Source organism: Lethenteron reissneri, chromosome 3 (assembly GCF_015708825.2).
Source record: "Lethenteron reissneri isolate LAM-NWPU_2019-01 chromosome 3, ASM1570882v1, whole genome shotgun sequence".
Classification (NCBI taxonomy): Eukaryota; Metazoa; Chordata; class Hyperoartia; order Petromyzontiformes; family Petromyzontidae; genus Lethenteron; species Lethenteron reissneri.
Genome location: NC_083781.1, coordinates 14,873,123 through 14,896,790, shown reverse-complemented (window position 1 = coordinate 14,896,790; position 23,668 = coordinate 14,873,123). Strand labels below are relative to the sequence as shown.

At 46.3% G+C, this 23,668-nt stretch overlaps 1 protein-coding gene across 4 annotated transcripts; it reads right to left on the bottom strand.

The window, feature by feature from the left end:
- Window positions 1-1,411: 1,411 nt before the first annotated feature.
- On the bottom strand, window positions 1,412-19,225 carry LOC133347328 (cytochrome P450 2F2-like). 4 transcript variants are annotated; one of them, XM_061559521.1, is made up of 11 exons: window positions 19,060-19,225; window positions 17,244-17,334; window positions 15,488-15,715; window positions 13,801-13,963; window positions 11,613-11,753; window positions 10,680-10,840; window positions 9,125-9,298; window positions 7,943-8,087; window positions 6,346-6,533; window positions 5,842-5,983; window positions 1,412-2,868 (listed from the first exon to the last, which is right to left on the bottom strand). In XM_061559521.1, exons 3-11 carry the CDS (start codon window positions 15,707-15,709, stop codon window positions 2,681-2,683), a joined length of 1,524 nt encoding a protein of 507 aa, XP_061415505.1. In that variant the 5' UTR covers window positions 15,710-15,715; window positions 17,244-17,334; window positions 19,060-19,225; the 3' UTR covers window positions 1,412-2,680. The 4 variants fall into 4 exon arrangements, with proteins under 4 accessions (XP_061415505.1, XP_061415513.1, XP_061415495.1 ...); XM_061559529.1 differs by lacking the exon at window positions 17,244-17,334 and having other exon boundaries at window positions 15,488-15,791; XM_061559511.1 differs by lacking the exon at window positions 17,244-17,334 and having other exon boundaries at window positions 19,060-19,222.
- Between the last annotated feature and the right edge of the window lie 4,443 nt (window positions 19,226-23,668).

Genomic DNA, 23,668 nt, shown 5'->3' with positions numbered 1-23,668 from the left:
TCATTTTGTGGCCAGGTCGCTTTTGAAAAATAAATTGATATCTCAGTGGACTTTGCCTGGTAGGATGGGGATGGTTTAGTGTTTTATTTGTTTCTGTTTTGGGTGATTTGTTTACAACTTTTGTACTTTGCACTTCGATCGTGTTTTTGTACTGTGTTGCAATGCTCTTACCCGCCCCTACTGGACATATGTGAAAACGAGCTTTATAGTTCATCGGACGGATTCCTCCAGTATAAATTCATGTTATGATTCTGATTCTGAACTAAGTACAGAAAAAAAACTACATGAATCCTACTGGGGAGCGATGCGAGTACGCTCCGAAACCGCGTGGTGCAAAACCCCCGGAGTGGAGGTGTCTGCGCCACGTCCCAGTGCAATCGCAAACGTGAGCGCACATCAGTGGTTGCTAGGGATTACATCACCACTCCCCCTGCACCGGCCAATCGGCTGCAACGGGACGGGTTTTGGCGCCAAATTTGTATCGATGCTACCTCTGCTGCAGCAGTAGAAACCCAGATGTGAAGTGGAGGCTGGGTGAACTGGACAGTCAACCGTTAAACGTCCCTGAGTGGTGCGCACTGGCGATGCCAGGACCACCGTGCGTGCCGATGATGTTTGCCGGCGTGTGTTGCTCACAACCCTTTGCGGAGGAGAGACTGGCGGTTCGGTGAAGTAACACCGTTAACTCTCCCTTGGTGTGATTGTGTACCCGGCTTGAGCGGGTGAATTATGAAATGCAATTCTGGGAGTGTTTTGCATCGAACCTACACGGGGAACAAATGCCACCTCTCAATTCTAGATTTGAAGCTTTCGTGACTGCAAGGAATCATATTCTTAGGTTTTTTCGGTAAAGTCACGTAGGTAAAACATCAAAATTAAAGCCACATTGACTCTTAAGAGATGGCACGGCGTCTGATAATGTCAGTGGCGAGTGATCAACTGAACCGGGTCTGGGCGCCCTCTTTCTCCGTGGCAGTGGTTCCCAACTTTTCTGGAGCCCTGCACCATTGTGCCCAGCAGGGACTTGCCAGATGGAGGCGGCTTGGGGGGATTGTGCGGTGTCGTCCAGCACCACGCGGCTTTGTGCGTACGAGGGGGTTCGCCTGGTACCCCTACCCTAACCCCTATGATAGGGGTCGTGATAGGGTCGCGATAGTAGTGATAGGGGTAGTGATAGGGGTCGTGATAGTAGTAGTGATAGGGTCGTGATAGGGGTAGGGGTTGGGGTAGTGATAGGGGTTGGGGTAGTGATAGGGGTTGGGGTAGTGATAGTAGTAGTGATAGGGTCGTGATAGGTATAGGGGTTGGGGTAGTGATAGGGGTTGGGGTAGTGATAGGGGTTGGGGTAGTGATAGGGGTTGGGGTAGTGATAGGGGTTGGGGTAGTGATAGGGGTAGTGATAGGGGTTAGGCTAGGGGTAGTGATAGGGGTAGTGATACGGGTAGGGCTGGTCGTAGCTGGGGGGCAGGGGTGCCCGACCTGTAGCAGACCAAGAGCCAGTTCTCAAAATCTGAATCTTTATTCTGCAGGAATCCGATGAGCTGTGAAGCTCTTGATGCACAGATGTCCAGTCGTGTATATATATCGACACAGCACGGGAGACATTCATTATTCGTTGCTACTACTGCGATAGTAGCACGTGCTACTACTGTGATAGTAGCACGTGCTACGCTGTGCCCCTTGGATAGAGCCACGTGTGGGTTGATTACGGGCACACGAGGAACACGCGGGCACGCGCACACGCTGATCACAATCTTCACTTGAACCGCCTCTATGAACGCAGATCGCATTAATTTATTGGCGAGTTACCTGACACGTGTTTAACAGTTTCGTGCGTTTTCATTGAAGAGGTGAACCCTTTCCTGCCTTTCCCCTTCAAATAGAGCTTCATAGCTCATCGGATTTCTCCAGTATAAATACATATGATGAATCTGATTCTTGGGGTTGGTGAGCTGTAGGCGCTTGATATCGTCCCAGTGACCTCATCGCCATCGCTGATGTCACGTGGGTGGCGAGAATGTAAAAACTAAACTTTTTATTTTGCCAGGTAAGGCCCACTGAGCTGTGTAGCTCGTTTTCGGAAGCGTCCTGGCCACAAGTGATAAATCAACGAAGTGGCTTGTCATGTGGCAATTTGTAGCAGCCAAATATACTCTAAATGCGTGATGTCGATTCTAAATGTGGAGGGGAAAACCGGAGGATACGGAAAAAACTCCACTCGACCACAGGGAGAGACACGGAAACTCTAATTAAACAGCAGGCGTCAGGGTCGTGATCGAACCCACGACTTCCTGTATACCAGGCGAGGTAGTTAACATCTCATAGCCACCGTGATGATGATGAGAAAGAGACTCCGCAAACTCCAATTATACAACAGGCGTCAGGGTCGTGATCGAACCCACGACCTCCTGTATACCAGGCGAGGTAGTGAACATCTCATAGCCACCGTGGCGCCACCATCCGAGTTACGAACACTCCCCGCGGTTCTTCGATTGCCAAGCCCGGAGTGGCTTGTAAAAATATTTTATATTTTCAAAGTAGAGGGACAAATGTGAAGGAGGTGCTTATTTAATTGATCACATTCTACACAATCACGCCCACGACTGTTTTGGGTCGTCGCTGTCGTTGATGACAGCGTGGAGGCTCCGTTCTCCCTGTGGCCACCGCACGCCAGGGCGGCTCACTTGTCGGGACGCTGCCGAATGCCCAACTGGTAGGACTGCGGGGAGCGCGAGGCTCCGATAGCGGCAGCCAGGCAGGGCTGGGACTCCGGGTCAGGCCAGTAGAACTGGAAACGCCGCATCAGCGATGTGAAGAAGAGGAAGATCTCCATCTTGGCCAAATTCTCTCCCAGACACACGCGGGGCCCTGTGTAACGTGAACGTGAATCAATGTCGACCGCTACGGATCACAATGCCCGCAATCAAATTGCGTGCGAAACAATCAATGTCTTTTTTGTTACCCATTATAAATATGTGCAACTGGTATGCCCGTGTAATGTTCAAGCTCATGAAGCAAACACAACTACATGAACATTACAAAAAAGATGGTGACTTTTATTTATTTATTTAGATTTTTAATTGCAACACGGACATAAACCGTAACCATCTTTTTAAATAATGGGGGGGGGGGGGAGGGGGGGGTAGGTAAATTGTTAAATGTCAATTACAGTAATTAGCTTGCTGAGCGGTGTTGAGCCTGGATAGTGCTTGAATGGGTGACCACCATGCACCAACTGGTTGTCATAGGGCTGCACGGTTCAGTGTTGGGCTGTACATGGCAGTGCAGAAACACACATTGCTGTACTGCACTTCTATGCTGCCACATTTATGGTCCCCGGCCTTAAAGATTCCCGCACGGACAAGCGTGGTGAAGATATGGCCACAAGACTCGTACGGTGTGTGAAGGCCCTCGTCCAGTGGTGGATTAACAAAAGGGCTGCACATAAAACAATTCTTCTATAACTAGGGGTTGTTCGGAGGCGCCTGCGACGCCCCTCACAACCATTTACGGCCTTCGGTCAGGAAAGTCACAAAAAAATTTCACACGAACGAAGCATTCACGCAAGCACCCGATTCTCCGTTTTGAAGTTTTAAAATTAAACATCTTTGAATTGTATTGTGTTTTGAATTAGATAATTGTATTTCTTCATTAAAAGCTTATATCATTTTACATCTGGAAGACTTCATTGAAAAGGACATTTCGTGTGAATTATCTCTCGTCGTTGGGGGTTCGGTTCGATGCGGACTTTCATCTGTTTGGGATTGCGGGATCGAGATAAGGCGACACGGAGCTGGCCGTGCGAGAAAACCGCCGTCTGCAGATCGATTCCAACGTGATCGAACGTCTGTCCTTGCTCCTCCGTCGTTCATGCAGGGGGCGCGTAGGTTTGCAGCGCCCCCTGCATGAATACGACGGAAAGTGCAGCGTTCATCACAGATAGATAAAGTTGTGCGCTTATATAAGAACCTATTACTATATATTTCCACTGGTAAAGGAGATGTCTCATAGTGTAAATGCTTACCCCGAGCTCTCAATACTCTGACAGTGCGCTGTTTTTGAGTTGTACGCCTTTTGGCGTCATCTGGTCCAACACCAATGGAGACTAGGCTCTAAGAAAAGCTGTCTCGGGTGTGGACCAATCAACTTCAAGGACAGTGCATATCATTATCATCATCAGAGTTGTTTCTTTTTGTTTGTATTTTGACTGTTTGTGTTGTGGTTATTGCAAACATGATCCCTTGTATAAAGGTGTTGGTTTTTGTACCAGTTGAAAGGGTAAAAACTTATTACTATAATACGCTTGTTTTAGATTTTGCTTGCGAGCAGCATTTTCATTTGCTTGGTAGTGCGATTCGGTTCTCACATTCTAATCATCAACGTGCAACATTTTTGCAGGACGCTATTATCACGAATGACGCGAAATGAAACGAAAGTGGTTCTCATTGAGGTCACAAGCCCGGGACGCAGCCAGAGACAAGGGCACCAGCAGCAGAGGAGAACCATGTTGTTGTGTAGAACCACGTGGTGTAGAACCACGTTGTTGTGGTGTAGAACCACGTTGTGGAGAATCACGTTGTGGTGGTGTAGAACCACGCTGTTGTGGTGTAGAACCACGTTGTCGTGGTGTAGAACCACGCTGTCGTGGTGTAGAACCACGTTGTCGTGGTGTAGAACCACGCTGTCGTGGTGTAGAACCACGTTGTCGTGGTGTAGAACCACGCTGTCGTGGTGTAGAACCACGTTGTTGTGGTGTAAAACCACGTTGTTGTGGTGTAGAACCACGTTGTTGTGGTGTAGAACCACGTTGTTGTGGTGTAGAACCACGTTGTGGTGGTGTAGAACCACGTTGTGGTGGTGTAGAACCACGTTGTTGTGGTGTAGAACCACGTTGTGGTGGTGTAGAACCACGTTGTTGTGGTGTAGAACCACGTTGTTGTGGTGTAGAACCACGTTGTTGTGGTGTAGAACCACGTTGTTGTGGTGTAGAACCACGTTGTGGTGGTGTAGAACCACGTTGTGGTGGTGTAGAACCACGTTGTTGTGGTGTAGAACCACGTTGTTGTGGTGTAGAACCACGTTGTCGTGGTGTAGAACCACGTTGTTGTGGTGTAGAACCACGCTGTCGTGGTGTAGAACCACGTTGTCGTGGTGTAGAACCACGCTGTCGTGGTGTAGAACCACGTTGTTGTGGTGTAGAACCACGTTGTTGTGGTGTAGAACCACGTTGTTGTGGTGTAGAACCACGTTGTTGTGGTGTAGAACCACGTTGTGGTGGTGTAGAACCACGTTGTGGTGGTGTAGAACCACGTTGTTGTGGTGTAGAACCACGTTGTGGTGGTGTAGAACCACGTTGTTGTGGTGTAGAACCACGTTGTTGTGGTGTAGAACCACGTTGTTGTGGTGTAGAACCACGTTGTTGTGGTGTAGAACCACGTTGTGGTGGTGTAGAACCACGTTGTGGTGGTGTAGAACCACGTTGTTGTGGTGTAGAACCACGTTGTTGTGGTGTAGAACCACGTTGTCGTGGTGTAGAACCACGCTGTTGTGGTGTAGAACCACGTTGTCGTTTTTTCTTTTTGTTTGCATTTTGACTGCTTGTGTTGTGGTTATTGCAAACATGATGCCTTGTATAAAGGTTTTGTACCAGTTGAAAGGGTAAAAACCTATTACTATATTTTGCCACTGGTAAAGGAGATGTCTCATAGCGCTTATATAAGAGTATTATTGATTCATACGTCTACAAATTCATCATCATCCCCTCGAGCGAGTCGCGTGAATTTGTTGTTATTGTGACAGAAATTCGTATTTTTTTGAGGGCGTAAAAGTTTCCCCGCATACCAGCAGAGAAGGGTAGGAAGGCGTCGGGCTTGACAAACTGGCCAGCGTCGTTGAGGAAGTGCCCCGGGTTGAACTCGAGCGGAGTTTTCCAGTGGTTCTCATCGTAAAGAACTGACGTCAGGTTCGGTATCACGATCGTGCCCTGCGGGATGGATCGGAAACAACACTCAGCATTTAGGGAGCGTAAAGAAGTCATAGTGCAGTGGGTTCCAACCTTTCTGGACCTCTGGATCATTCTTGGTTCTTTCGGTAAAGTCACGTAGAATGGAAATAATAAAATAATAAAAATAAAACATTATAAAAATAATCACTGTCAAGCCTAAACAAATATAACGGACCAAAAACAGCATTTCCACATTAAAATGGACCTAAATCACTGCCAGAATTCCACAAATCAGTGGTCAATTTGGCCACAAGTTGGGAACCACCGTCCTAGTGAGAGGTTCTTTAGCCAGCAGTAATGTGAGCAAGGAATTGCAGGGCTGTACCTTGAGCTCGAGTTACCTTGGGAATGCGGTATCCGCGGAATATGACGTCGCTGGCCGTGGCGTGCATGAACCCCGTTGGGAGCACGTTGGCCATCCTCTGGACCTCGTGAATCACGGCCACGGTGTACGGCATGGAGGCCGTGTCAGACATGGCTGGTGCACGGGAACTTCCAATCACGTCATCAATCTCCCGCTGGCAACGGTCTGCACGCAAGACAACAACAACAACAACAAACAGATTGCATTCGCATTGCGCCCGTAACGTAACACATGTCTAAAGAGTGCCGAGGGGACTCCCTGACGGCAGCTGCCCCTGTGTGCCATGAAGTGAACACAGCACAAACCTGCAAATGCACATTAATCTGCCGGTAGGGGAAGGGGGCGACGTTGCTATTGGCTCTTTACGAGTAATTGATCAAATTTGATAAATTCGGATCATGACACCTGCACACGCACAGCCCACTACACGAACGTTGAGAAACTCCCTTGCCGTGAGTATTTGGCTGCTCTGAATCTCCACATGGTGAGCCACTTCTTTGAGCTATTAAATTGTAGCAACAGCAGCGACGCCTGCTGTATATCTTTCGTGACTGCAGGAATTCATATTCTTTGGGTCTTTCTTTGGTATACTGTTTTTGAAGTTTGCGTGTTCTCTCTCCCCGTGGTCGCGTGGATTTTTCTCCGGTTCCTCCAGTTTTTCCTTCCACATTTAGAATCAACATGCGGTTAGAGTATTTGTCGGCTCTAAATTTCCACACAATAAGCCACTTGGTTGATCTGTCAATTGTGGGCAGGTCGCTTATGAAAAAAAGCTGTATATCTCAGTGGGCCTTGCCTGGTAAAATAAAAAATAGTTTTAAAAAAATAGTTCAAGAGTGTCGTGGTCACATACCCTGGCTTTCAAGGTGAAGGTGGTACAGCAGATGTGGACTCCATCTGTTCCATCGTTGTTGCCCTCTCGCAACACGTGGGTTTTTATTCCGGGTGCACCAGTTTCCTCTCACATCTAAAATCTCATTGGCTGATAAAACTTTAACATATATATAGGACCGCAGAGCTTGGAGAGTAGGAATTGGCACAGGCTCACCACCCGGCCTTTCCTCCTCGTCTGTGATTCCTCGTGCCTCCGAGTCGTTCTCTCTCTTCGAGAGCGAGCAATAACCGCGTGGGTTAGCGAGTTGAAGTAATTCGCACTCGTACTGCCAAATAATAAGAACGCGCCGTTGGCAATAACCAAGGCTGCAATTCTGGCACCGGAGGTCCCGGCGGTCACGGAAGTTGTGAGTTCGAATAAAGGCTGCACAATCTTGCAAACGGCCGCACGACGACGGTGAAAGGGTGGGGGCGGCGTTGTAGCAACACATTACACTGGGCTCTTCATGCATTGGCTACGTACGGTGCGAAGGAAGTTCCACACGTATGCATTCCACTCAAAGATGCCGTACATCTCGCGGAGATGGACAGCACTCCACCCTATAATCCGTGAACCTTTCAACGAATCATCGGTTTGGTTTGTTTTCCCCGCACCTCGGCCGTGTTACGTCACTGAAAGTTACCGTGTCTCAATCGCGACGTTAATCGCGGTGTATCACATAGGGCGGTAGACAGCGCACCCTGGATGCTGGGGTAAGCCATCATGTAGAGCAGGGCCCAGCGCAGGGTGGTGGCAGTGGTCTCAGTGCCGGCGACGAAGAGGTCCGATACCACGTTGATCAGGTTTCCGTCTGAGAAGGACGAGGCGCTCTGGTCTTGGCTCTCCTGTAGAAGTAAAACACGCGGTAGAGGCTTGTCTCCAAGCATTCGCTGCCTTTAAACTATAATGATGATAATAATAACACTGGTCAACACACTTTTTCTGTCATAAGGTATTCCAACTGTTTTAAGGTAATTTTGGGGTGCTGATTACAAATCTGGCATCAGTTTTTGTCTATCACATCAGGTTTTTGAGATATCAAATATTACATTTTCAATAAAAACTGCAGAAGAAAAATATTAAATAAATGTGGATATCTACATAAAATGATATTATAAACACACTATCCTAAATATACAGCACCATATTTTAACACTAAAGCAGTCACTGACTCGCAACAACTTGCAATCATAAGTGACAGAGTTAATTTTGGGTAAAATCAATGAAAATGGGGTATGCCGATAGCATAAAAACGAGATGTGATAGAGCAAATCTGAGATCAGATTTGGAATCAGCACCCTGAAATTAGTCTAAAACAGCTGCAAAAGTCCAGGCCAGAAAAAAATGTTGTTTTTTTGTTGACCAGTGTAATCTATCTCTATAAGCGACTAATATGTTTTTGTTGGTTTTCAAATTATTTGATGATGCTGCATGGTGATGATGCTGCACGGTGCAAAGGCACAACTGACACGAATTCAGAGCCTTCGTCAACAACGCTGTGGCCTAGAAAGAAAAACACAAATCCAGTCAGCGACATTGTGGGCAATGGTCCTTCTTCATGGCAAACAAATGTCTCTCCCACTCTTACAAATTAAAATAAAATCACTTTTTTTTACGTGGCTTAACTTATGAGCTGGACCTGTCTAGAATTTTTGAGTCTCATCAGCATTGAGTGGCCTGTTCAATAAATGCCATTGGGAATGCCTCGCGTGTTACAGTTACTAACTCTCTTCCCTTACCACGGGGCGCTGAGCAGTCCAGCACACCACATACGGTAATACCTCCCAGCACGGCTAACAGTCACGTGCCTACTCTAGCCCACCGGAGACTTCAATAATACCTTGGTGAGAAATGAATCCCTGGCTACTGTCAAGCATCTCACCTGCTCCATCTCATCCAGGTAGGCGTCGATGAGGTCCCGGGGCTGCCCTTCCACCCGTGTCTGCCGGTGAACTTGGATGCTCTCGTCATAAAAGTCCCTCAACGCGTCCGCGTTACGGAAGATTCGCTGGTGAGGGCCCGGGCAGTTTTCTAACCACGGCATCACCATGCAGAGCTGTGGAGCAGATGGAGAGGCGCTCACAATATCTTGGGCAATGTCGACCACCAGGAACTTGCCAGATGTAGGCTTGGGCACTGTGAGGTGTGGCGAGGGGATGGCAGTGTTAAGGCATCGTGCACCTTGTGCGCACGATGGGTTTTATCCAGGTGCTCTCGCAAGAAGCCAGCCGCTCGTTAAACAAATAAGTAAAATATCCCAAGACAGGACCTGTCTCGGCCTGGCTGTGCACTGCGTTGCACCACTATCCGAGTAGTTAACCTCGCATTCAATTAACATTCAGAGCCAGAGTGAACATCCGACTCCGAAGTATTTAATGAATTGAACGAGGTAAAACTGATGGAAACACAGCACAAAATACAGCATCTGTTAATACTTGGAATATCAATACAATTAATATTTCAGCATCATAACATTGTCTTAGATAACATGAAACTCAACAATAGGTCCTGGATGGACCAGGCACCTACATTAGCACTGAATAGCTACACAAGAGAATAAGCTACCGTGTTGAATAAGGTCACATCATGTAATCACCATACTGCAGCCTAAATGTACAACGCTGCACATCACACTGAACTGTGGATGAGATACTTCTTCATCCTTGCTCTCAAGATCGCATTAAAGTTACATGGGTACAATTCTGACTCGACTTATTCAATTACAAGTAACATTCACAATAATGCAAGTGGCAGGCTTCGTTGTTAACTAGGCCTCATATTTATCATAATAATTTAACGGCATTATAAAGGCATATACAGCATTATAACGGTAATCCTAGCATTATAACAGCATTCTCAGTATTATAAGAACATAAACGAACTTACAGACAATACTTCTTAAAGTCCCACAATGAACAGAAGCACCTGTCTTCACTGAGACGCTATTTGTGCCTCCATTTTGTACTCTGTGTAATGGCTGACACCCTGCCTCATGGCTTAGAGAATGTTAAATCGTAACTTCCTGGTCACGTGACCAAACTCAACACCATATCAGAAAGTTCCTGTGTAATCAACACCCCCATACCTGCCATTGGGCAGAACAGGACCCTTCTGAAAGACTCAGTGAGGCTTTCTTGGGTAATTGACATTATTATGTGCAATAAGAGGATTCATACAGGTGAGATGTTAACTACCTCACCTGGTATGCAGGAGGTCGTGGGTTTGATCCCAACCCTGACACCTGCTGCTGTATATTTGGAGTTTGCGCATCTCTCTCCCCGTGTTCGTGTGGATTTTTCTCCGGGTCCTCCGGTTTTTCCCTCCACGTTTAGAATCAACATCACGCGTCTATGGTTATTTGGCTGCTTAACATTTCCACACGACAAGCCACTCCCCGTTGAGCTATCACTTGGGCCTACAACAACTTCCAGACACACCTGTCCAATCCAGCCACTGAACAGCCGCAGGTTCTCAGCCAACAGGTGCAGCAAGTGGCGGAAGCGCGAGTCGTCGTAGTCGAAGCGGTGTCCAAAGACAATGGAGCAGACGATGTTGGACACGGCATTTTGAATGGTGAAGGTAGGATCCACCACCCTACCTGCAGTCAGCCACCGTGGCAAACCAACGTCACTTTTCACAAATGGGCATGAATTCATTTTCAACCGTCTTGCCTCCTGAGAGCGGAAAGCCGACACGGGGGGGGGGGGCAGGATACGATGGCGGTTGACAACTTTGAAAATGTCCCCGACTAATTGGCCACAACACACAGTCATCTCATCTCAAGTATATATAAAAGGCAAAGTTGTGATTATGTGTGCCTGTTCAAATTGTTTAGCGTACTTCCCGACATGCAACAAACTGCAAATTTGCCATGTGGGTACTTTCCAGACTGTACACCATGCAAAAATTATAATAATACACTTTTTTTTGTGGGGGAGGGGGGAGCTCAATAATGCAGTTATTTTTTGCACGGCAAGTGAGCTGTGACGTCACATCTGTCACGTGACCCGCGCACGTGGAAGCGTAACGCATTGTAGTGTAGCGGGTAGCGCGCCGCGCTACAAACCCGGCGACCCGAGTTCAATTCCCACTCACGGCCACCACCAGTGACGATTATTTGAACCGGTCCTGGGCCTCCCCTAGGTCGACTCAGCCTCAAACATCGCCACTGGGGAGACAAAGGCGGCCGGGTGTGGTGAATCCAAGTCCTGGGCGAAACCGGGTAGTACAGCTAGTCAATTATAATTTTAGTCGACTCATCAACTTCACCGAGTAACGATCTCTGCTACAAACAGGAGAGTGTGCGCGTGTTGTTTGTGAGGGTAGCATTCTTCTACGTTGGGGCGTCCAACATAAAAAAAAACCCTCACCGGACTCCCGGAATGTCTGGAGGAGGAATGCCACTTCCTCGCTGATCTTCTCCTTCAGAAACGTATTGCCGTTGCGCAGCGTAGAGACGGCGAAACGCCGCTGCTGCTTCCAGCTGTGGTCGTACGGAGCCGTTAATATCCCTGCCGACAACAAGGAAGAGAACGCAGATTCACCGGCAGTCCCGTACCACACAGGTTGTATTACACTGGTCAAAAAAAAAAAATTCTGGCCTGGAATTTTGCAGCTGTTTTAGACTAATTTCAGGGTGCTGATTCCAAATCTGATCTCAGATTTGCTCTATCACATCTCGTTTTTATGCTATCGGCATACCCCATTTTCATTGATTTTACCCGAATTAACTCTGTCACTTATGATTGCAAGTTGTTGCGAGTCAGTGACTGCTTTAGTGTTAAAATATGGTGCTGTATTTTTAGGATAGTGTGTTTATAATATCATTTTATGTAGATATCCATATTTATTTAATATTTTCTTCTGCAGTTTTTATTGAAAATGCAATATTTGATATCTCAAAAACTTGATGTGATAGACAAAAACTGATGCCAGATTTGGAATCAGCACCCCAACAATTACCTTAAAACCGTTGGAATACCTTATGCCAGAAAAAGTGTGTTGACCAGTGTTATACTTCTAATTTCCAACATCTTCAAGAACTCAGACTGACCGACATGGAGAAGAATGGTCAAACAACCTCCATTACCTTCATTCAACATTACAGCCAAGCCATACAATACTGAAAGGCAAAATAGTTTGACCCAAAAGTGATTGTTTATGAAAGAATGGAAAGCACTCCACGTATTTGTTTAACTTTCGCTTGTTTCTGTGTTCATCTCTGTGCGTCAAATTAATATTTCAACTGCAGAATTATAAATAAAACACCTTGCCCATATTTCATTCAACAAACGTGTTTGTTGAATTAGGATGGTTGGCTACGTACGGTGCGTAAGAAGTTCAACATACATACATTGACAAGATCACATAATTGTCTTCCCTTGCGAGATTGCATTTGCGAATACTCAGTTCAGATATCACTTGCCATGCCAAATGATATTCGCGTTGGCCGGCCGGTAATTGAACTCGGGTCGCCAGGTTCATGTTGCAATGTGATGAACGTTACACCACCTCTCCCTGCCTTAAAATTGAGTTATTTATTAACTGATTGGAATGCTGATAATTACAGGACCTTTGAGACAACTGTACACACAGATTACGCTGCCTCTCTAACCTACATTTTGTGCCACACGGAGTGTAACCGAGTGGGTCAGAATGCACAGCATGCGTTTGGACCTGTGTCTTCCAGGCCTACTAGGGCTGAAGCTTGACATTGGTCAAAACAGTTGCACGAGGTCATGGTTAAATATCTATTATTTTTCTATTTATTTTATCTTGCCAGGTAAGGCCCGCTGAGCTATGTAGCTCTTTCTCAGAAGCGACCTCACCACAAATGAGAGCTCAACGAAGTGGCTTATCGCGTGGAAACTCATCGCAGCCAAATACTTTAAACGCACCTTTCTAAATGTGGAGGGAAAATCCGGAGGACCCGGAGAAAAATCGACACGACCACGGGGAAAACACGCACACTCCAAATATACAGCAGGCGTCAGGGTCGGGATCGAACCCACTAAGTCTTTTACACCAGGTGAGGTAGTTAACATCTCACCACCGCAGCGCCCACTACAGCTTAAGACGCTGATGAGGTTTATTATTTTTTTGCTGCCGCTGTTGGTGGTTAAATGTGCCGGATTATCCTAATAGCAAAGTAGCTACACATGCTACGGACAACGCACTTTCAAGGGCCCCGCGCTAAATGCTTTCAAGCTATCAATTCCGGTTCAGTGATTCTGCACTTGCTCTATTACTATAGTACTATACCGCCTTCAACTTTTATGAACGACGACTGGGTGTTTAAGGTTAGCGATTTGTCGTATTATCTGGCTGTATAGCAAGTGAAAAAATACAATCACTTTACTATGCAAGTTAAACATGTGTGTTTAAATATTTGCATGTTTTTTTTATTTAGGGCCCTTTAATAACAAATGCTACATGCCCCGCACTAGCTTAATCCGGCACTGGTCACGCGACTGCGTATTGTAGTATTTTAACATTGTGACTGAGCAGACAAAGTGAAATGAAATGTTAATGTTCTGTAAGTGTTTGTTTATTGCTTACCCAGTCGCTGGGTGACTTTAGAAATGACGGGGATCACCGGACGGTCTGAAAACTCCTTAGCGTGCTGCACCAGTGCGTCCCATACAGCTTCGTACCCGTTGAGCACCACCCAAGGAGTGTGGCCCAGGTAGATGCTGAAGACTTCCCCGTACTCTTTTGACAACTGCCACAGAAAAACCAACGAAGAAAAACCATGCACGGATTACGTAACGCTTCCCAGCATGCGTTTGTCCACGTAAGTATATGATTAGGGGTAATAGTAAACTTGGAAATATAATGCAATACAACACAGTGAGTCGACTGTGTTCAATGATTATCTGTGTTGTATTGCATTACATTTCCAAGTTTACTATGTTTGTGTTCTCATTCATTTGTACCTGATGATGGTTGCTTGTGTTGCAATCGAAACGTCGTATTCTATTATTATTTAATTTCTTTCTACGTGACTTTACCGAAAGAACCAAAGAGTCATTCCTGCAGTCACGAAAGCTTCGAATCTAGTTTAGGGGTAATAGTGGTCGCCACGGGGGTGAGATGTTGTCTTCCTCTCCTGGCACAATCCTAACCCTGACGCCTGCTGCTGTGTATTTCGAATCTGCGTGTCTCTCTCTCTCCCCGTGGTCGCGTGGATGTTTTTTCTCTGGGTCCTCTGGGTTTTCCCTCCACATTTAGAAACACGCATTCAGAGTATTTCGATTATTTTGCTGCTATAAATGTCCAAATGATAATCCACTTTGTTGAGCTATCATCTGTGCCCAGGTCGCTTCTGATAAGTGAATGTCTCAGTGGGCTTTGCCTGGTAGGATGGGGATGATTTGGTGTTATATTTGTTTGTGTGATTTGTTCACCTTTCTTGTACTTTGCACTATTGCCGTGTTTTAGTACTGTTTGTTGTTCTAACGTTCTTATCACGTGCCCTTACTGGACATCTGTGAAAAAGAGCTTGAAAGCTCATCGGATTCCTCCTCCAGTATAAATATTCTGATTATGATAATGGCTGAGCGCGAGGCGAGTTTCTCTGTTAATGCCTGTTGCCCCGTGGGCCCTGCACCGTCCCCGTTCTGCTGTGACGTGGCACTGATGCCCACTCTATTCAGGGCGATATTGCCACGTAAAAATAAAGATTGATTGATAAGTGTTATTATATTTTTATCGGTGTTTTCGACTGTTGTGCGTACCGCCCATGATACACTTCAAAACTAAGTCTGTTTACTCGTGTAGCAGGGACGTTATTGGTTAGTATGAATTACACATTGGATAGTTTCTACAAGCATTGAGCTTTTTTAATGTTTGCATGGGTGTGTGGGGTGCCTGAAGCTGGATCGTGACCTTACAACATCTCCTAACGGTCCGCACAGGTGTTCGCTCCGGAATTATATCGTCACACGTAACCATACTAAGGATGTCATGGGACCTGCTTTGCCAGTATCAAAGTATGAAAAAATATAGAATAGGTTTTACCCTTGTACGTGTGCTTAATGCAGACCTGATTCCTTGGAAAAGGCATCGCTTCGGTGTTGGACATCTTAACACCTGTTGTATTGCCAGAAAGGGTCAAACCTATTTTTCGACACTCAAGGCTGTCAGCGGTGCCACTTCTGTGGTCTGACCCTCTGAGCCACCTCGCCGGAGGTGATTATGAAGCCCCCATCACAGGTGGTGTAAGGGAGGCACGGGAATTCGCCACCTTGTAGAGGGCCATGCCGGGCTCCTGCGTGGGCAGGGAGCCCAGGTTGCCCAGCAGGGGCAGCGCCGTGGGGCCGGGCGGGAAGCCGCGTGGCCGCTGGACCTTGCGCCACTCGAGCAGCAGCAGGAAGGTGGCGAGGAAGACGAGGCAGGTGGAGAGCGACGGCGAGATCAGGGTCGAGGAGAGGGCGTCCAGCGCGGAGGAGCCCAGCGACGCCGCCATGGCAGCCTGGCAATGAGGACGAGGGCGGCGGTGATGGAGATGAGCCTCCACATCGTCGTCGTCATAATCTACATCAGCGACACTGTCGCGATCATCACCGTCGTCATCATCGACGTCATTATCAGCATCGTCATCGTCATCATCGACATCATCATCAGCATCGTCGTAGTCATCATCGACATCATCATCAGCATCATCGTCGTCATCATCGACATCATCATCAGTATCACCGTCGTCATCATCGACATCATCATCAGCATCGTCGTCGTCATCATCGACATCATCATCAGCATCGTCGTCATCATCGACATCATTATCATCAGCATCGTCGTCGTCATCTCCAATGTGTTTTGTCGCAAGGCATCGTTGGGGTGCGTCCAACGAAGGCGACGCGAAACGTCGAACGAGCTTGCACAGGGCTCGGCAAACCTGCCCTGCCCTACCGGAGCCGCATGCCGATCTTTCTGGCTGCTCCCTCGGTGGGCATCCGTTTAATAAAGAAACAAACCAAACAACTTGAATTTGAAATACGATTGAACGCGAAGATGATGTATTAAATATGGCGGGCAATTGGATCACTATTGAATGTCTTGGTGACGACAAAATGTCCAGGCAAACTGTATTTTTAGAGAGTAACTATTTGGTTTCAGTCAGAATGTGCGTTGTCATCTGCTGTATACCTGCCGTGTTCGCGTGCACGTTTCTTTCCAAGTATTTCGATCAAAGACAAAAAAAAAACACGCGCGTTGAAAAAACCCACGGCTCAACTTCTTTTTTAAATGTTGCCGAGCCACTCATTGAGTGCAGAACCACGCACGGCGGCACAAGACGAACGCGCAAATCGGAGAAGTTAGGGGCCGTCCATAAATGACGTCACGCACCTATGGGGGGGGGGGGGTCAGACATTTGTGACGATGTGTGACGAGGGGGGGGGGGGTTTGAGAAATGTGACGTCACATCAAAATGCGCAACTTTAAATAAATACAGACAACACGTTCTACTTAATTAAATATACTTTTTAATAAATGTTTTCTCCTACAACATCAGAGTGCAGCGCCACATTAAATCCGCACTACGATGACAATAGTTTAAAGCGATTGGTCTGGATCAGGTGGCCCGCAGTTTCTCATTCACGACGGAGAGAGAGGTTCGATGCCGACCCGGGCGGTTTCCTTTCGTCGAGGCTGAGATTTTGTGCCACGTCTTAACAAATGTTACGAGCCGCGAGACTTTGCTCTTGAAGGTTTTGGCCAGGTTCACATTCACGAGATTTCAGTGGCGTCTCGCAGCTGTTATCGCTCTGCGTCTGCATCAGCCGTACGAAGGCATCACCTGTGACCCCTTATCAGTGCCCTAACTTATTACAAATTCAGACCCTATTGGTCACCACGTGCCCCTTAGAAATCTCAAAGTTCATCCCACAAAGTCCCATCACAGGGGAGAAACACAAACAAATTGACAAAATAGAGTATAGTGTATAGTAGTGTAGTGTATAGTGTATTTATAGTAGTGTATAGTGTAGTGTACACCATACCTGTCAACCCCTTATCAGTGCCCTACCTTACCACAGACAACTTCAGACCTTATTGGTCACCACGTGCCTCTTAGAAATCTGAAGTTTTATCCTACAAAGTCCCATCACAAGGGAGAAACACAAACAAATAGACACAAAAATGTTGCCCGCATTGAAACGGCTGTACCCTGTATGGACCTGATAACTCAATTTCCCTGTCCAAGAATACGGGGCAAACCGTCTGGGTTGATGACGACTGCTTGTGTGGCGATCGAAACGTCGTGATCTATTCTTATTTTTTCGAACCCACGTGACTATGCCGAAAGAACCAAAGAGTACGATCCGGAGACGCCGGCAAACCCGCTCCGAAGGCCGTGACCAGCCGGGCGACCGGCACCCTGCAGCGTGACAAAACACATTCCTGCGGAGGGAGCTGGTAGGAACGTTGGGTTGCTCGGTCAATGGCCAGGGTCAACGGCGGCGTGGTGTATTCCGCAAATATGCCAGACTGTGAGGGCGACCACAAGCCGGTGTGAGTAGGTCAAACGTTGAGTTTTATAAGGGCACCACGGGGTGACCAGCCCCTCCCCACCCAGCCCCACCCCTCCCACCCTCCACCCAGCCCAACCCTCCCCACCCAGCCCCACTCCTCCCATTTTTGGATGCACGACGGACGGACGGACGGACACAATAATCCCCTGTGGGCTGGTGGAACCAGGTGGTTTCCTACCAGTAACAAAATCTCTACGCTTGGTTCCAGTGTGACATATTTTCCCACGACATTATACACAACACACAACTTAAACAATGAAAACACTGCACGTGTATACATCAGCCCATGGTGCCGAGTCTTCGAGAGTGGAGTGCTCAGTACGGATCAGTCAATGCGGGTAAGTTACCCTTGAAACTTGACATGATAGTGTTCAGGGCTCGGTGGAGAAAACTTGCTCCAGAGATATTTCGGTATTCTAAGGAATGATTAGCAGAGGTGGGACAAAGTCATTGTTATGCAAGTCCAAGTCGAGTCTGAAGTCATCAAATTCATGACTCGAGTCTGACTCGAGTCCAAATCACATGACTCGAGTCCACACCTCAGAGGTGGGACAAAGTCATTGTTATGCAAGTCCAAGTCGAGTCTGAAGTCATCAAATTCATGACTCGAGTCTGACTCGAGTCCAAGTCACATGACTCGAGTCCACACCTCAGAGGTGGGACAAAGTCATTGTTATGCAAGTCCAAGTCGACTCTGAAGTCATCAAATTCATGACTCGAGTCTGACTCGAGTCCAAGTCACATGACTCGAGTCCACACCTCAGAGGTGGGACAAAGTCATTGTTATGCAAGTCCAAGTCGAGTCTGAAGTCATCAAATTCATGACTCGAGTCTGACTCGAGTCCAAGTCACATGACTCGAGTCCACACCTCTGATGATTAGACGCTCCTGAAAGTCGCACCGCATTTATGCAAATCTAGTCATACAAAGACAAAGGTCCCCCATGTAGCCTTTAACAGACTGTAGGGGCAAGTGCTGCTAGCGAGTAGCACCTATGAAGGCCGACACGGCACACGAGGGGGTGGGTGGCCAACATCCACGCCCGGCCGCCTTTGTCTCCCCAGTGGCGGTGTTTACACACCACATCAGGTACTCATTTGAGGCCGAGTCGACCTAGGGGAGGCCCAGGACCGGTTCAAATAATCGAACTCGAGTTCCTGGGTTCGTAGCGTAGCGCACTACACTCACACACGTGTTGAAGTTAACAGAATTATACCACTGACGCAATCGCTCCCCGCCACCAAATACTGTACCTTGATGCAACTCTGGTCACACACTCACTCACCGGCTTATAAGGCGACACTCCCAACTTTTAAACAGTGGGAAAGCGAGAGAATGCGGTGATACAAAGTTCACGGGGGTGGTGGTGGGTGGTCTTGATGCATGCGTGCGTCAAGAAACCCGCTCGGCTCCACAGTAGGCCGTAAGGTGAAGACGTTTTACGTTTAATCCCGTTCCCATATATGGGCCACTAAATTCTTTTTATTCTAATAAAAAGATCTATTGCTGTTGGCCGTGAAAATAAAAGTTCTCCATGTCTAATCCTGCAGTTTATTTGTTATTATTGTTTAAAGTCGGCAATATTTCTTTCCTCGCGTAATAATATTTTGATCATCAGTGATGAGGCTTTGCGTCACGTGCTTCCCGCTAGACCAATGAGGTGGCTGCTTTTTTGGGACGAAAGGTAAACATTACTCCAAGATGTCTGTGCCCTTGTTGTCAATGTCGAGTAGTGAAGAGGAGGAAATTACGGCCAGACCTCCTTCAAAAGTCCGCAAAAAGTATTTTAAACAATGCTACATGCATCTCACATCCATAAAGAAAGAAGAAACAAATGATTTTACACGGACATGGTGGGATACATTCAGAAACTGCGTCAAACGGTGGCTTTTTTTGCAAGGTGGGAATCGGAGAATAGCAGAAACATACAAATTGTCTAGAAATCGAGTTTGACAATGTTCCCGAAGACGCTGGGTTTCACTCCACTTGCTACAGGCGTTTCATTGACAAAAAGCGCTTGGATGCGGCCGAGAAACGGGCCACACAGCGTCCTGAAGCAAAAGATCAAGGCCAGTCTGTGCCATCGGGTAGTAACGTTAGTATCGCTGCAGTTGATTGTCCCGCAAAAAAACTTAGGTCCAGGACCGGCCTGCCAGTAGCTTGTGCTGGTCCTGAGCTTTCTGCCTTGTGCATAATTTGTAAGAAAACGGACAAGTACATTACTGTGGGAGGCAAACGCCAGAAGGACCATCTTTCACAGGCAGAAACGTCAGCACGTAGGTAAAAACAAAACACACATACACACGTTTGAACTTGTATTCCCTTATGCTGGGTACCATGGCTAACTTTCAATTACAATTACATAATTTATGTAATGTTTATTTTACAGTCAGAGACAGATTTGCATTGTTTTGCATACAGCTACAGCCAGAACACTCAATATTGTTTAACTCTTAACACAGTTAAATTTCGATTTAAAGCTTTCGTGACTGCAGGGATTCATCTTCTTGGTTCTTTCGGTAAAGTCATCACGTAGAAGAAGGGAAGTAATAAAATAATAAAAATAAAATAATTCTCACGACGTTTCGGCCACAACGCAAGCAGCCGTCCTCAGGTGAAAACCAGGTCTGTCGAGGCGACAGAGTCTGAATGCTCCAAGCTCGTGTGCTGTTTCATTCAGACTCTGTCGCCTCGACAGACCTGGTTTTCACCTGAGGATGGCTGCTTGCGTTGTGGCCGAAACGTCGTGAGAATTATTTTATTGTTTTGTTTTTATTATTTTATTCCCTTATACGTGACTTTACCGAAAGAACCAAGAAGATCTTAACACAGTTTTTTATTAGTTTAATTAGTATTTATTTATTTGCAGGCAATTTTCTGAAAGCTGCTGAGATGAAGGAAGACACTAGCATTCTTGTGCATATTCGAGACAAAGACTGTGTGTCTCTGGAGGTGCAATACCACAAGGCCTGTTATAGACAGTACACCAGGTTCTTGACAAAGTCTAGTGCATCAGTTACTGTGACCTCAGAAGAACAGTGAGTTAGCAATATTTTATATTAATAAATATTAATTAATAATTCCCTCACATTTTCACATTTTAAAAGTAGGAGGTTGGCCCGTGATTTCCCCCAGCTGGTGTTTCACTACCCCAAGAAGCGCAACATAAGTGAGATGGTTTTCGTTGAGACATTGTCTGCAGATAAGCTGATAGGCTACCTCATCCATCAGGTACAGAAACAACAGAGTCAACTGAGGTAACTAGCGAAAGTAACTGTGAAAACAGGGCTAGTGCAAAAGCTGGTCCACAAAGACCAAGTTCAATGGCCTCCATCAATACTGCAGAGGACACGAGGACACTTTACAGTGCGGCATTAATATTAAAGATGCTTCTGTGTGACTCTCCCAGTATGAAATGCCCGTGGCTACCCACATCAGATGATCTAAATGTGAGCGAGGCAACATCTGTCGTTCCAATTGAACTGTACAATCTGATTTCCTGGATTATTGATGCAACTGAGGAACCAACACTGGCCCATTATGTTGATATTCCAGATGATTTGAACCTAAAAGTGATATCTATCTGTCAAGACATTGTGTATCTTGCATCTAAGGGTCGGAGGCAGACCCCTAAATCATTGTGTCTTGGTCTAACGGTTCGCCATTTAACAGGTTCATCACAAATTGTGTCACTTCTAAATAGACTAGGACATTGTGCAGCATGGGACACAGTTGTCAGTCTAGATACTAGCCTTGCCCAACTTCAACTAGCAGAGGGCAGAGACAAAATACCAAAGGGATTCTCAAAGAAGGTTCCTACAGTACTTGTGTGGGACAATATTGACTTTGGGGAGGAGACACTGTCAGGTCATAGAACTACCCACCACACAAATGGGATTATGCTGCAAAGTTCTGTAGTTGAACCTGTGTCAACAACAAACAGACAACCACTACAGAAGGGAAAACCCTCATTGAAAGTACCCCCTAGCATCCCTGTCGAATAGTACCATCAGTCTAATAGACAAGGACCACAGAACTTGTTTCATCAGGAAAGTGTTCCATTACAGGCGGACACATACAAATTGAACACGGTGTCTGCTGTACAAACTGAACTGGCATATGTTTTTGTAAAGTCCATAGATGCTGAAAGATGCACAATACCAAGCTGGACAGGTTTACATACATTAATTCAAGGTGATGGCACTCTGCAAAAGTCAGCACTGTATTATCTTCCAGTCATTAAGGCTTCACCGACAGAGATGTCAACAGTAAACACAATTCTGAAGCGAAGTGTCCAAATTCATAATCAGCTAGAACTGGACCATATAGTGTTAGTTTTTGACGAAGCTATATATGCCAAAGCTCAGCAAATCTGCTAGAAAGATGATGACTTTACTCAGCGTAAAGCGATTAGACTCGGTGAGTTTCACACATGCATATCCTACCTGAGCATTCTAGGAAAAAAGGTTTGGAGATGCAGGACTGCAAGACATACTCATTGAGTCCAAAGTTGTTGCCCCAGGATCCATCAATGGAGTGATCAGTGGAGCTATTCTCTTTGATGGCATGGCAGTCATTCAAGCCATTCGGTCAATACCAAGTACCTTTGGAGAGCTTGCAGAGACCATACTGCAGTACATAGTCAAACTTGCTCTGAAACAAACTGTACACGGATAGACTTTGTGATTGACCAGTATCCAAAAATGAGTATTAAAAACCTAGAACGGTCACGTAGAGCTGGTGGTGTTACACAACTGGTGAAAGGTTATGGACGGGATCATAAGACATCAACACAATGGAAAAAGTTTATATCAGATGGAACAAACAAAGAAGCACTGACAGAATTCCTCTATGTTGTGTGGCGAGAGGCTGATCTTACCACTGTGGGAAAGGACTTAAGCTTGTACATAACACATGGAGACCTGTGTCACTGCGTGACTGTAATGGAGGATTTACATACTCTCAGTGCTGTTGAAGATCTGACATGTGATCATGAGGAATGTGACACCAGGGTGTTTTTACATGCACAACATGCTGCACAGGAATATCAAACTGTAGTCATCAAGAGCCCTGATACTGATGTGGCAGTGATTGCTTTAAGTCTGCAGCCAGATTTACCATGTAGGTTGTATTTTTTCACGGGGGTTGGCAACAAAACAAGGCTCATTGACTTAGCTAAGGTGTCGTCAGCTCTTGGCACAAGTGTCTGTTTGGCACTTATTGGGATCCATACCTTCTCAGGTTGTGACTCTACAAGTGCCTTTTATGGCAAAGGCAAAATAAAGGCATTTTCTGTTGCTTGTGAGAAAGAGGAATATCTGACTGCTTTTACAAATCTGGGCAGCAGTTTTAACCTAGACCAGTCTACCTTTGAGCTACTTTGCACATATGTGTGCCACCTATATGGCCAGTCATCTGCCGAAAATGTGAACGATGCAAGAATCAAAGCATTCTGTATGGCATCGTCAGCTTTTCCAGAACTATCCATGCCCCTTACAAGTGACGCCCTGTACCAACACTGCAAAAGGGCAAACTACCAAGCAGCCATAATGAGACATTCTCTGAAAATGTATAATGTGTGCCCCTTCACCCGTTGGCAATGGATGGCACCTCGAGGATGGTGAGTTAACAGTGACCTGGATGACTAGAAATCCTGCCCCTGAAAGTGTGTTGCAGGCAGTCCACTGCAGTTGCAAGCATAGCAAATGTGAGACTGGAAGATGTTCCTGTATATCTGCAAGACTGTCTTGTACTGATTTATGTCGGTGCCAAAATTGTGCAAATGTTTCACAGGAAACAGAAGACCTACATGGGATAATGGCTCTGATAGTGATAGGGATGATTACGATGAGTAAATATGCACTGTGTTATAATTTAGGGTGATTTTGAGCTGT

Bases quoted from the DNA above. Each gene is read 5' to 3' on its own strand.
- LOC133347328 (XM_061559521.1), bottom strand. From the start codon at position 15,709: ATGGCGGCGTCGCTGGGCTCCTCCGCGCTGGACGCCCTCTCCTCGACC. The intron at 8,088-9,124 runs GTGAGATGCTTG...TTACTTCTACAG, and splicing joins ACCTGGATGAGATGGAGCAG to GAGAGCCAAGACCAGAGCGC. The intron at 5,984-6,345 runs GTAACTCGAGCT...TCCATCCCGCAG, and splicing joins GCGGATACCGCATTCCCAAG to GGCACGATCGTGATACCGAA.